This window comes from Sinohyriopsis cumingii, chromosome 1 (assembly GCF_028554795.1).
Source record: "Sinohyriopsis cumingii isolate HCF-2022 chromosome 1, ASM2855479v2, whole genome shotgun sequence".
Classification (NCBI taxonomy): Eukaryota; Metazoa; Mollusca; class Bivalvia; order Unionida; family Unionidae; genus Sinohyriopsis; species Sinohyriopsis cumingii.
Window position 1 is genome coordinate 15,491,200 of NC_142961.1, and position 15,631 is coordinate 15,506,830.

Sequence of the window (15,631 nt, forward strand, 5' to 3'; positions counted from 1 at the left end):
ATTTGAGGTTAATTAAAGTATGGTTGATGTATGTTAATTTAGGCATCCAGAGATATTGCTAGGATTTTAAAACTAGGAGTCCACCAGCAAAAGTTGCAGTACTCTCCCAGAAGCATATTGGGCATTCCTAAAGTGGCTTAATATCCAGATGAAAAGAACCAGTGGTTACCACTGAGTTTAATTGTCAAATTTCTTTACATCACCGACATATAGCTCATTTGTCAACCAGACTGACTGGCTGAATTTTATCAATAGAAGGTCGTATTCCAAACATTAATCCAGACATTATGCACTTTCTTAAACTTGGCTATAGTTCCATCCAAATTATCAGTTCTAGCAACTTAAGCACTCTTCTGAATCTCATTAAATCTGACAATTTCTGTTTACCCCTGAAATATGTATTCAAATTTGCAAACAGCATTTTGTCTTAACCCTTTACCTCATAGAGCAAAGTTACCTGCTCGACTCTTACGCATAGGCCTGCCTGTTAACTGTTAAGCAGTGTAGTGTATGTTATGTTTAACAGCAATTTTAACCATTTTACATTTTTGGTATACATCTATTATGTGTGGAAAAATATAAGAGTAGAGTCCGATTGTTATAGCTGTGTGATTATTTTCCATGGAATAATTTTTATGTGCTTTAAAATCTTGAGAGAACTCGTTTCTTCATCAAGTCAGTGAGACCATGTGACCATCTGTAGCTGCCATTTCTCATACTCGAAATTGACAAGGTTTTTTCTGCGTCTACATCACTAAGTCATCTGAATTTGATAATTTATAAAAACTAATTGCTGCCTACATCAATATCAGAGCCTTTACCTAAGTTATTGAATCTTTCATAGTTGTGATTCTAATCATGAAAACTTCGTACTGAATGAAATCCGTGACCTCCATTTTGGAGAGTGGAGATTACAAACCAGTTACTTTAAATAGATATCGACCAGAGCATAAACAGTGACCACGTGATCTGAGATAATTGTCATTCGCAGAAATGAATGTAGTATTTATTAGGGGGGTTGTCCCCGAAGGTGGCGCTATGAAAACGAGCTTAAAATGGCTGATGTTTACAGCAGACATCAAAAGGCACGTGCATGAGGTAAAGGATTAAGTCTTGACATGTCTTTTTTTAAAAGTCAGATGCACTACTTATTCAGCTATAATTGGAAACGAACACAATAATGAAAGCTAAATTTGTTCATTAGATGTACTCTTATAATGACCACATGTACATCTCGGGGACTTTCTGCTGAGTTCAGTCATTGTTAGCATCAGTACATTTTCCCTCCACTCACCTGTAGTCGAAGCCTTTGAACTTACTGCACAACTACTGCATCATGTTCTATTGATGTACTGTTATAATGACATGTACATCTGGGGTCAACCAGCCACTGAATTCTGTCATTGTAAGTAACAGCATAGCTAAAATGATCAATTGATAAGCATACTTTCCCTCTGAGCAGATGGTACAAGCAAGACTTGAATTTGCCACCCAGCTATTGCCTGTGTACAGAAACTCTTGTGTAAGTGATTTTCTATGTCCCATAAACAAAATTTGTGTCAAAATATACGTAAGCATTTCCAAGAGGAATGGGCATCAGGAAGGGATTCTTGGCTTGAAAATCTTGCTGGTGCTAAAGCCCCCCAAAAGGACAGTCATATTGATATAGGGATTTTCACCAAAAAGACTTCAAATAATGTCTGCTTGGACATAAAAGAAATGATGCCAATCTGACATTCACTATATGCACAGATTGCGCTGGTGGCCTCAGATGCTCGAGGTAGCCAGTTTGAAGCCCAGCTGAGTCATACCAACGACTTTTAAAAATGTTACTAACAGATGCCTTGCTTGGCACTCAGCATAAAAAGAGTGTTAGGACTGATCGGCCTGGTGGCATGATGCCTCAGAGCTAGACATCACTATATATGCTGCAATGCTGCAGCAAGCCACTCGTGCTTGTGCTGTCTGAAATATTTTTGGACCACTGACATTTCTAGTTTTGTTGTTGTGTTTTTTAGGGCTAAGGCTTATGGAGAGACTGCCAAAGAATGTGCCGAAGCATACTTCTATTATGGACAAGCGCTGTTGGACTTGGCTCGCATGGAAACTGGAGTCCTGGGAAATGCTTTGCAGGGTGGTATGGCATTTCATCACTGCTTAATTCTGATACTTCCACAGGGTTGCATCAAGGATGTGCAAAGTTGTGCAGATATTTCCATGAAGAACATTATTTTTACATGTTTTTTGTTTTATTTATTTAAAAGATCCCAGTTGTCACTCAGTAGACATGTTGTCATTGTGTATTTGTGAATCCTGTCACATACATGCATGCTTAAATCTGATTGGTTACTAAGAAGATATGAGATCATGTTTCATGCTCAGTTAGAATCGTGCTTTAAAAATATATAATTTCATTTTGTTCTTGAAAACCTAATGCATGAAGATAAAAACTGAAGACAACCAGGATAATAAAACTAAAAATTTGGAAATGTTAAAAACGAGCTCTACTCCAACCCAACAAATACTTTTTGCAACGGTTGCTTGTTAGTCTAGCCTAGCGGTTGAGAACTGGTTGGAACTTGCAGGTATTTGTTGTTTAATTGTTTATTAAATTGCAATTTATCTTATTTTCATTTTATTTAAAAATAAACACAATGCATTCTTTATCAAATGTTTAATAAATTGTATCTTCACCATAGAGATAATCTAGTAACTATTTTGTTTTGAATAAAAATTAAAACTTCTTTTTTATTTAAATTTAATTTAACTTGTAACCCTAAACCTGTTCAATGGTAAAACTTCTTTTTATGGTGAGTGTATAGTTTAGAAAACATGAGACTGATTTGTGTATAAACTGTTAGGCTTCAGTACACTGAACAAATTTTCAGTGCCCCAATGAGCTTTCATATTTTACTGTAAAATATAAAAAAAATTATAAGTTATTTGGGGATTTTTTTTTCAATTTTAATTGGTACTAAATTAAAATTGAAAGAAACCTAATGATTTTATTTATAGTCTTAAGCAAAATTAATTTCCTCGTACTTGTGTTGTCCTTGCAGATACCCTTTCTACTAAAGACTTGTGTATTTGGTACATTGCATGCTCTTTCTCTGTATCACATCAATTACTTCCAAGCATGGTGCATCTCAGCCTCCATTAGTGTTTTGCAGCCTGAAGGAATGGAGATATATTTGATTTTATCCAGTTAGTTCAAAGCATTGGTTGATTCCTGGTGTTTTGGTTTTGTCGATCCCATCTTTGCATTCACTGTTGTCAGAGGAAACATGGGTGGGGGGGTTTACATGATTCATTTGGAAATATTTCCTGATATCAATGTCCATCTCTGCTTCCCATATCTTTGCAGTTTGCTTAGCATATTTTGTAAAAGTTTCTTCCGCACCAGCCAGCACAATATACACATTAGAAACACAGACAATCAATGGAACTTTAAAGATAGTTTTGGACCACAAGGTTAAGAGGTCATCCAGCAATAATGGTTTCCCACTGGATGTTTTTGGCAAAATGGTTTTGAAAAAAAGAGGTTTACTGTCATTGGTATTGTTCAGGCAACTAATCCCTAATTATTGAGAATTTTATGCCTTGATGGTGATCTTTAAGGTCTTCATTATTACATAAGATTACATGAATAATATTAAATGTTTTGACTCTGACATATGTGGAAAAAGTACATCTTTTATGCTATCGAAATTAATGACAGATGCTAGTAAGGAATAACATAATAACTGTGTGGAAATGAATGTCTATGTATACATGTTTATTTTTTGCAAACAAGTCCACAAAATTAGGTACACACGAATATGTACTTTTCATCCAAACCATCAAATTTGAAACCCAATGAAAATAGTGTTTCACAGTAGTTGCTACAGTCAGCAACCCAGGCTATTGGTACATAAATTAGAATTCAACATTATACTCCTTTCAGTCCATAACCCACCCTCCTTACTGATAAAATAAACTTAATAACTGATAAGTTATGACTGATATTAATGTTGTTTTGTGGAGTAAAACTTTAATTATGCCTCCTACTGCATACATGCCAACCATTACTCTTTTTTTTACACTAAATTACTCCTTGCATGTAAATGTATTCGGATTAAACATTTTTGGTATATCTCCCTCCCAAAAAATTATTTGTTTTCTCATTTTTATTAATACCCCATTAATGCCACAGACTGTGTTCTAGAAAAGACAGCTTCTGTGTAACTATGACATAAGAATACGCTTGTCCATAGACTTGCATGCACTTTCCTAACAATATTATATTCTATTTATAGTAGCTGCCCTATTTCCAAGAAATGTGCTGGTTTCTACTTTTTAACTTCTGACCTCGGTTTCTATTTATAGCAGCTGTATGGCTTAGTTCGGGGAGAACACACCAGTTTTCTAACTTTTAATCATTCCTTGCAGATTCTTTGTTCTAATTCATATGTTACAGAACCAGTTTGTAAGTATTTGGTACTAAAAGTCAAGTCGGATTTATTCTGGTTGATGCGCTTCGTTAGAACAAAAATATTTTAAAAATAATTTCACAGATGGATTAGGAAAAGAAAACAAATGATTCAGAGATGAATACATGAATTACACAATACAGCGTTCCATTCTAGGGCAGCTTCACGCCCCTCGCAGGCTGTGTCTAAAGGATTTTAATATTGGTCATGGTGGTAAAAACAAAGAAACTTGAATTAACTAAATTTACTAACTCCAGTACTAAGGTAACTTTTTTACAGCAGAACTAAATTGTGGACACAAATTTTATAAATGCAGCAGCATTATCTACCAAGTTCTTAAAAGAACACGACTACCCCTGTCATTAGAAGATTACATTGATCAAACAGATGTTTCCTGATTCCAAAATTGCAGAAAATATGTATGAGTAAGAATAAAATTATCTAATATTGTTAGGTGTTTAGCAGTAGAAACTTCACTTAAAATTGCAGAAGCCATGAAAATTGGTCCATTTAATATTGCAACAGACAGGAGTAGTGATTATGACAAAAAGTTTTACCCAGTCTGTGTAAAAGACTTTGACAACAAAAAATGGCAGAGTGAGAGTGCTCTTCTTTCATTACTAGAATTATCAGTAGATTCCATTGGAGAAAATGTTTTTTATTTTATTTATTTTTTGATAATGCTTTGAATAAACCTAAGTTGGCAGAACTGTATGGGGTTTTAGCTGATACTGCATCAGTGATGTCTGAAATTCATAAAGGAGTTGCATTCTATATTTTGAAAAATGTCTCCATTGTACATATTAGGTTGTCTCTGTCATATGATGCACGATGCTGCAGGAATAGCTGCTAATAAACTGAAGTATCAAGCACTCTACCTGATAATGTACTTAGTGTGGACAGGGTTGATTTTTTCCATCTTATTTCTCGGCTAAAAGACTCAATAACTGGAAGATATAAATATCCTCTTCTTTGTCAGGTTATGAAAGGAGTATTGGTTCTTTACCATTCTGATGCTGACTGTAAGAGATTGTTCAGTATTGTTAACAAAAATAATACTGAATTCAGATCCAAGCTCCGTAACAGCTCTTCGTGCTCTACTGGTGTGCAAAACATTCATTGTCTTAGCTGGTACAGTGTTTTGAATGCAGTAAGAGAGTCTGTTGCTTTTTAAAGCTCAAAATGTTAACTACGAAAACTTGAAGAAGTAATTGATGTTAAAAGTCCAGAGGGATAAATAAATCATTTTGTACATGTGCTCATTGAATTTTTATGTTATATGTGGATTACTCTTTTTCTGCTTGCCAGGAGTTGGCATGTTTGCTTCTGAGTTTTAATGTCCTTCATTAGCCAAAGGTCCTGAAAAAGCTCATGGGACAATGTCATCTCAGACTGAGTTGATCTGTGTTGCTCTAAGAAGTCTTTAGAACAAAGAGTTGATGCATATGGGGTATTTCCATTGCAGATCGCTTCGTAATAGTGATAGGACATAATTAGTTTCACTTCCCTCAGTGGTATAGTAAGACACTGGGAAAATACAATGAGATTTATTCTGTATATTATTACACTGGTCAACAGTGAAATCATTACTGACTTGAAAAGGCCCTAATCTGTAGTATTTTGGTGTGCCGAACACGAATATAACCGTGAAAAATTTGTATTGGCTCTCGTTTTGAAGATATTCATATACCTCATTTTCTATGTTTCACTGTGTAAATTTCTCCAGTAGGACTGCAGCAACATCCGGAATAATGATGTAACATTGCATAATACCATCATGCTCACATCATCCACAGTTGATTGCATCATTTTCTGATGCAATGCAATACTAATGCCATGCGGCTGCTGAAGTAAGTTGACGTCAGCAGTGTACTATACATGTGTAGGCCTATTATACTAATGCCAGGCGGCTGCTGAAGCTGACGTAAGCAGTGTACTATATAAAGCCCAATCAGATAGGTTCAGCATTTAAAATATTTTAGACGTTGTGCGAGACAGTTCAAGCTACTGTTACATAAAACTTATTATTTTATCCATTTACGTACAATAAAGAACAGTAATGCCTCGAAAGTGTGTTAATACCGCGGACAATTTTTGCTATATTTGTGGGGAAGTGACATTTGCCAACCAGAAGAAAAGTATCAATTCTCAAGTGAAGAAGGCATATCATCTTTACTTCGGATGCAAGGTTGGTGACCAAGACAAGCCTTGGGCTCCGCATATATGCTGTGCTACATGTACAACACAGCTTTCACAGTGGTTGAATTGCAAAAGGTCATCAATGCCGTTTGCAGTCCCAATGGTGTGGAGAGAGCCAAGCAACCACCTAAATGACTGTTACTTCTGCTTGGTTCCTCCTCTTTCCGGCGGAATAACGAAGCGAAAGAAGTCGAGAATAGTCTACCCAAACATTCCGTCTGCATTGAGACCAGTTCCACATGGTGAGGGACTTCCTATTCCAGAACCTCCAGCAGAATATTCTCTTGATTCATCTGACGAAGACAAAGGTGAGTCGACCTGTTCTTCTCCTGGTCCATCAGCATGCAGTGATCCAGATTTTCACTGTGGTGCATCATCAACCCCACACAGAATAACACAGGAAGAACTAAATGACCTGATTCGTGATTTGGACTTATCAAAGAACAAGGCAGAATTGCTAGGATCAAGACTCCAACAATGGAATCTTCTAGAAGAAGATGTCACAATTACTGCATATCGAAAGCGCCACCAGCAATTGGAGCCTTTCTTCAGAAAGGAAAGTAATCTGATATTCTGTTCCGATATTGAGGGCCTCATGAATGCTTTAAAAATCACTCATGACCCACAAGAATGGAGACTATTTGTGGACTCTTCGAAACTGAGTCTCAAGGCTGTGCTTTTGCACAATGGAAACATTCTTCCATCTATTCCAGTAGCGTATGCTGTCCACATGAAAGAGACATACGATAACTTAAGGCAGCTACTGAATTCCATTGAGTATAACAAGTACAGCTGGCACCTCTGTGGTGATTTGAAGGTAGTTGCCCTTTTAATGGGACTGCAGCAAGGATATACAAAATACATGTGTTTCTTATGCGAGTGGGATAGCCGAGCAAGGGAAATGCACTACATGAGGAAGGAATGGACTCACAGGCAGAATGTAGCCATTGGAGAGAAGAATATCCAACACCCAGCTCTGGTTGAGGCTCAGAAAATCTTGCTACCACCCCTTCACATCAAACTAGGTTTGATGAAGAACTTCGTGAAAGCCATTGACCGGACTTTGCCAGCATTCCGATACCTGCATGAAAAATTCCCTCGACTCAGCGAAGCAAAGATTAAAGAGGGAGTTTTTGTGGGTCCTCAGATTCGAGAGCTTTTCAAAGATGACCGGTTCAACAACTTGCTGGAAGGTGACGCGAAACAAGCATGGAATGCTTTTCGCCTAGTTTCTACAAACTTCCTCGGAAATGTTAGGGCAGAAAACTATAAGGAACTAGTAGAAGACATGTTGATGAAGTATAAGAAACTTGGCTGCAATATGTCTCTAAAGATTCACTTCCTTCATTCCCATTTGGATTTCTTTCCTAGCAACTGTGGTATTGTTAGTGATGAACACGGCGAACGTTTTCATCAAGATATCGCAACAATGGAACAAAGATACCAGGGAAAATGGTCCACTACAATGCTGGCTGACTACTGCTGGACACTCCTCAGAGATGCTCCCGAACAGCTGTACAAGAGACAGGCGAAGAAATCTAAGATGTAGTCAATGACTTGATTTTTTATAGGTAGGCTATTACAGTTGACCTTTTACTATTGGAATGCATTTCGTTATGTAAACATTAATTTCTTGCAGATTACAAAAAAACTAGAGCCAATTTTGCAATTTGACTGTCATATTCGTGTTCAGCACATAAAAATTGATAAGAATTGACTAATTTTATTTCAGTAACATGACTTTTGTAAAAATTTGTTGTCCAGTGTTATTATTAACTTGATTAAATAAACACAGTAACCAGTTGAGGAAAAACAGTGATTTGCTGATCCTTGAATTTTAATTTTAATTCTTTGTGTTTTAGTACCAGACACAGATGAGGATGAGGAAAACAAGAGCAGTGATGATCAATTTGAGAAGGGTGACAGTTTACCAGGTACTTAGTTTTGATATAAAAATGTGTAATGAGACGGGTTTGAAATGGTTTTTGTCACACCATTGAGGCATAGATATCACATTTCTTATATCATTATTATTGGTTGTTGTTGTTGTGGGGTTTAACGCCATTTTTCAGCACGATAGGCTATACATGGCGGCCAGTATTAATGGTGGAGGAAGAACCCGGAAAGAACCACCGACCCACGAGAAGCTACTGGCAAGCTTTCTCACATGCCCACATTGGCTGAATCTTAGACTCGAACCGCCGCAGACAGAGGTGAGATGGCAGTGATCCGTAACGAAGAGCGCTTTAGACCACTCGGCCACTCGGGGCCCCCATTATTATTGGTATTTGGCAGCAAATCATTTGCATTTATTATTAATTTTGATGACAGTGTTGCATATTTGGTCATGATACTTGGTAGGTTTATTCATCATTGAGGGGTACTGATGACATGTAACATTGACCTACTTTTCATGCTCCAGTTATTACTTTTTAGCTCACTTGACTGTAAGGCTGTTATTCGTTAAGGACCCTGCACTCATTGTGAATTGTTCATCATCAGTCCACATGCTATTTTTGACTTCACAAGAAACTGTTGGGCCAAATGGGTAAGAATGTTGCTTATAAAAAAACTATGGGGTGGTGGGAGTGCATTAGTCGTACATTGTAAGACATAGCAAATGTTGGTTTTGTTTTAGTGCTATGTCTTACTATCCAAATAACGAGCTTGTGTAGCGTGTTCCGATATCAACATCGGAACGGTGTCAGAGATTCAGGAATATCTCACACATTCGGTAGCATATATTGACACTCTTCCACTAATTTATGTGTAATTAATATACTTACTGTGCTGTCTTTATCCTGGTGGAATGAAAATATAACACTTGCAAATGGATGCATTTTCATGTTCCGTTGACATACATTTGAATTTGTTGCAATGAGACAGTTGTTGAGGTATGCCAGAGTATGTTTAAGTAAGTTCTTGTGGCGGATATGTTTCCTGAACGAAATGAAACGTTGCTTTACAGTCCCAATATGCATAATATATTTTATTTGTTTTGTTAAAGAATAATTTTTCAACTTAATCCAATTTCTGCATTCCCGACTTTCATCACTTTCCAGTCAACTGAAATGTGGGCCAACGAAACTTGAAAACCAGTCCGTTTCTTTTGTGAGAATTTGAATTTGTTAGAGAAAAGACGTCAGAGTAAGTAAAGTCCAACTAAAACTTTATGACTACTTTGTAGAAAAGTGTCGTTATTTTAGTTGCCAGTTGTGTGAGATATTCCTGGAAATTTTACTCGTTACAGTGTTAGCTGACATCAAAACACTACACAGACCTGTTAGCTAGGCAGTAAGACCCTGACACCCAAAACATAGATATCGCTGTCAAGGTCTTGCATGTAGGACTTAGGGTGCATAACAACCAAAATAGTAAAACTATTTAACTTCTTTGCTAAAGTGACTTAACCATTTTTTATTAGACTAGTAAAGTTTTTTTAAATAATGTTTTATCAAAGTTGCGTCTTGAGTGCCTTCCATGGCAAACTTTATAGGACATAACTCTTTCTTTGTCTATGTTTGATCTGGCTCGGCTATGTTCCACTAGTGCCTTCATAGAGAATCGGGCATATAATGCCCCACTCGTGATGCTTTTGTTGGATTATGCTATGCAATTTGGCAAGTAAATTAGACCAGACCTGCCAACTCTTATGATTTGGACGCAAGTTGTACGAAAATTACCCTTAAAATACATACGGCATACAAGCAAAAACTATGGAAACATGATAGTTGCCCAAAAATCCAAATAATCGGTTCATCCGTGTTAGATATTGATCCGGGTTTCATATTAGGATTAGTGAAATAAGTCAGGGAACCAGACTAACTTTACAGCAGTACCCCAGATGCTTTAAACTGCACCTATTTGTTCATGTGAACTGTATTCATGATCATACTGTTGATTATAGAATTTTTAAAAATGGCATCCAGAAAGTGATGTTTAAGACAAAAGGGATAATAAGCTTCTAGAAAAGTGTTAATAATCAACACAGAAGAATAAAAAATGGTATTCAGATTCTTGTGAATTAAAGCTGAAAAGGACACAATTACGTTTATTGGACATCACATGCCAGTTTGAGTATGTCTCTTGGCAGGAGATATGGTTGCCATCATCATGTGAAATGGAAAAGAATTTCCAAGAATTATGTGAAGTTGAGAGAGAGCAACAAGCCATTGAGCTGCATAGGGTTTGGAACTAGAGTTTGTGCAACTGTACCATAGCTGCCAACCCTCAACGAATTTGGTGTGAATTTCACGACTTTTTCAGCAATTCACGGATTCACGCCACAAGCCAAAATTCACAAATTCTCCAATCCTCAATTATTTTAAATCTTTAATGAAATAACCGATTTCCCGTTAAGCGCTAGTCGTGATATTCGCAGTTGCTGAAACGGTCCGGTACTGCTGGTCGCGATATTAGTAGATCTGCAGCCAATTAGTACAGTTTGCCCGGTTGCAAGCATTTTAGCATATTTTAATCTATTTGTATAAGAGTAGTTTTACAACTGCTTTTGAGAGAAACTGGGGCCTAACTGGAATTTTGCTCCGCACATGCGTCACCAACACTGATTTGAGTTACCATTCAGCATCGCATGTAAGATCTTGAAAATGTCTTCACCATCAAGGAAAAAGAAATGTATTACTCAAAAAGTGAAGTTTAATTTGGAATATATCAAAAAGTGGCCGTGCATTCAGACATTAAACATTGATATTCATCATGCTTTTTGCACTCAGTGTGCCATCACAGAGAAGAATGTGAGGAAGCACGTCGGTTGCGAAAAAAACATGTACCGGAAGAAGTTTGGAAAATTAAGAATTTGCAGATTTCACCTCTGGAATATTTTAAACAGTTGGCAGAAGAAATGCAGGCTACCAACACTGAAGCATTATTTGTGAGTTTTCTTGTCGAACACAATCTACCTTTCTCAGCTGGAGACCATGCTAAACATTTGTTCTGACAAATGTTGCCAGACTCGAAAGTAGCTTCCAAATTTTCCTGTGGAAGAACCAAAAGTGCTGCAGCTCCTGTGCATTCCTCACAGCAACAGTGCAAGCGAAAGTGTATTTTCTCTAGTGAGGAAAAAGAAGACTTTAGGGCCTCCTTAGCTGCAGAAAATTTGTCAGTAATTTTAGTCACCAAGATCAACCAGCCGGCAAGAAGTCTGAACTGTTTAGAAAACAAATTTACGTTCAAGCAATTGAGGAAGTTTATGTCTGCCAGAGTATCATGTCTTGATAAATAAATATTTCTGCATATATATAGTGTTTGTTTTATATTGCGAACTTGATATAGTGTAATATTGACGGTCAGAGTGGATGGAGTGGTCAGAGTCATAGCTGCCAACCCTCACGAATTTGGTGTGAATTTCACGACTTTTTCAGCGATTCACGGATTCATGCCGCAAGCCAAAAATTCACGAATTCTCCAATCCTCAATTATTTTAAATCTTTAATAAAATAACCGATTTCTCGTTAAGCGCTAGTCGTGATATTCGCAGTTGCCGAAACGGTCCGGTACTGCTTGTCATGATATTAGTAGATCTACAGCCGATTAGTACAGTTGGCCTGGCTGCAAGCATTTTAGCCTATTTTAATCTGTATAAGAGTAGTTTTACAAATGCATTTGAGAGAAACTGGGGCCTAACCGGAATTTTGCTCCGCGCATGCGTCACCAACAATGATTTGAGTTACGGTTCAGCATCGCATGTACGATTTTGAAAACGTCTTCACCACTAAGAAAAAAGAACTTTATTACTCAAAAAGTGAAGTTTAATTTGGAATATATCAAAATTTGGCTGTGCATTCTGCCATTAAACATTGATATTCATCATGCTTTTTGCACGCAGTGCGCCATCGCAGAGACGATGTGAGGAAGCACGTCGGTTGCAAAAAACACGTAGAAGTTGGGAAAATTAAGAATTCGCAGATTTCAGCTCCGGAATATTTTAAACAATTGGCGGAAGAAATGCAGGCTACCAACACTGAATCATTATTTGTGAGTTTTCTTGTCGAACACAATCTACCTTTATCAGCTGGAGACCATGCTAAACATTTGTTCTGACAAATGTTGCCGGACTCGAAAATCGATTCCAAATTTTCCTGTGGAAGGACCAAAAGTGCTGCAGCTCCTGTGCATTCCTTACAGCAACAGTGCAAGTGAAAGTGTATTTTCTCTTATGAGGATAAATAAGACTTCAGAGCCTCCTTAGCTGCAGAAAATTTGTCAGTAATTTTAGTCACCAAGATCAACCAGCCGGCAAGAAGTCTGAACTGTTTAGAAAACAAATTTACGATCAAGCATTTGAGGAAGTTCAAGTCTGCCACAGTATCATGTCTTGATAAATAAATATTTCTGCATATATGTAGTGTTTTAGTTTTATATTGCGAACTTGATATAATGTAGTATTGACGGTCGGAGTGGATGGAGTTATTGTCATGGTATTTTTCACGAATTCTTGTCCAAATTCATGACTTTTTATCCCTATTTTCACTAATTGTGAGCCTGGAAGGTTGGCAGCTATGCAGAGTGTATGGAGTTATTGTCATGGTATTTTTCATGAATTCTTGTCCAAATTCACGACTTTTTATCCCTATTTTCACTAATTGTGAGCCTGGAAGGTTGGCAGCTATGCTGTACTAGTGGTAAATAAAGTCTACACATACTTTACAAACTTTCAGTTGAACATAATCTTTATCTTCGCTGCGTCATACCTGTTATTACGTTTTCCAGTTTTACAATAGCAGTTATTGATATTTTATTACACCTTACTGAAAACTGATCAATCTGATGGAAAAAAATCGACTCCATTACTGAAACGGATGTGTCAGGGTTGGCAAGTCTATGAGACACAGGATTTAGTTGTTCTTGCTCTGTCATGAAGGTATGCAGTCTCAAGCCAGTTTGGGCATGTTTTTTTTCTTCATTCCAAGGATGATTTGTAATAGTAATATCCAACATGTTTTATTGTATGACTGCAAAACTTGTGGGTTTTTTTTATTTTATTTAAATGAGATGTATCATTAAGCACACTTGATTAGCTGCAGTCCAGCTAATGTTCATTTTATGCCCTATATCTGAGGCACAAATAGAATGTTGAATGTTATTTCTTCAGAGTAAATGACCTTAAAATGAAAGTCTGAATTAAATTTGCATAAATCCAGCAACACCTGTATACAAAAGAACTTTAGTGAAGGAACTGGCATACCTTGGGGAAGTCAAAAGTGAACTGGCTTTTGTGTTATGGGCACCATCACTTTCAAAATTGTCGGAACTGTATTTTTTTGTTGTTGTATGTGGATCTATTTTTCTCGTGTAAAACATAAAGGCATATAAGTTAAGTCTAATTTTTTGATTATCATTGTGAAATGGATGCGTAACTTCAGCATAAATATTGATTTACAATGATACAAGTCTTAATTTCAACCAAAATTTTTTGCGCATGTAAGGATTTTCTTCCATTTTCGTATTTGTGTATATTCTTCATTGTTTGAATAGTAGTTTTCCAATGAAGCATTCATAATAGATAACAGATATGTTGACATTGTTTCCATGCCATTATTAAAGCCAAAACAAATGTTTCCATTTGGCCAACCATCCCTGTTTCTCACTGCTTACCCTAGCATTTCTCTCTCCCCCCCCACACACACACAGTTTAAAAAAAATAGACCCGCCTACCCTAATTATAAAACCAGTGCAATATGAAACATTTTTTCATTGGCCTAATCAATTAATTCAAAACAAACATTTCTGAGTAAGAGCTTGCAATATGCAAATTTTCTTGGTCAGTATGTAAAGTTAGCTTTTAACCCAGCTGGATCTGAGTTGGGCATGTTCAGCTCTCTGGTCCTGAAATATTACAGCCACTTCAGAGTGGTGCATACAACTTAACCACTACAGAGTGATGCATACAACTTAACCACTACAGAGTGATGCATACAACTTAACCACTACAGAGTGATGCATACAACTTAACCACTACAGAGTGATGCATACAACTTAACCACTACAGAGTGGTGCATACAACTTAACCACTACAGAGTGATGCATACAACTTAACCATTACAGAGTGGTGCATACAACTTAACCACTACAGAGTGATGCATACAACTTAACCACTACAGAGTGATGCATACAACTTAACCACTACAGAGTGATGCATACAACTTAACCACTACAGAGTGATGCATACAACTTAACCACTACAGAGTGGTGCATACAACTTAACCACTACAGAGTGGTGCATACAACTTAACCACTACAGAGTGGTGCATACAACTTAACCACTACAGAGTGGTGCATACAACTTAACCACTACAGAGTGGTGCATACAACTTAACCACTACAGAGTGGTGCATACAACTTAACCACTACAGAGTGGTGCATACAACTTAACCACTACAGAGTGGTGCATACAACTTAACCACTACAGAGTGGTGCATACAACTTAACCACTACAGAGTGGTGCATACAACTTAACCACTACAGAGTGGTGCATACAACTTAAGCATTTTACCAGTTTGTACCAAATCAAGTATGAATTTGAGTAAAATCTATGTCATAAATAAAATGTTGCCATTTGTTTAATTTATTCACAGTGAGGGTAATCAAATGTTTATGGTCTATTGAAACTGCCTCTGTTTATGGCTGATTAGATGAATAGTCCTTTGGGGCGATTAATACCCATATTTTTGTGTAAAAACAGATTTCTTCCATATTGTAATGTGTGTTGAATTTAAATTTAATAACAGTAATACCTTATCTGCTATTATTATTTTGTATCTCTTTTCGTTGCACTCTACTCCAGTCCATAGTAAACCATCCTTCCCACCATTTATTAGAAGCTCTAGAACAATATATAAGAAAAAGTCCCAGTCCTATTCCATGGTCATTTCGATTTATTGGAATACTGAACTCCTATTCCTATTTCATAATAGTTACAAAAATGGTACTAAGAGCTGCCTCAC

At 36.9% G+C, this 15,631-nt stretch overlaps 1 protein-coding gene across 3 annotated transcripts in view; it reads left to right on the plus strand.

Annotated features, from left to right (window-relative positions):
• The window catches only part of LOC149806449 (protein HGV2-like), a 71,007-nt gene that overhangs the window by 8,253 nt on the left and 47,123 nt on the right, over positions 1–15,631 (plus strand). For 2 of the 3 annotated variants that reach the window (XM_089953487.1, XM_089953502.1), the window contains exons 3-4: positions 2,019–2,137; positions 8,531–8,602. In XM_089953487.1, the coding sequence (XP_089809613.1) occupies positions 2,019–2,137; positions 8,531–8,602 (191 nt within the window). The remainder of the gene's footprint in view (positions 1–2,018; positions 2,138–8,530; positions 8,603–15,631) is intronic. The other variant, XM_089953493.1, reaches the window with a different exon arrangement.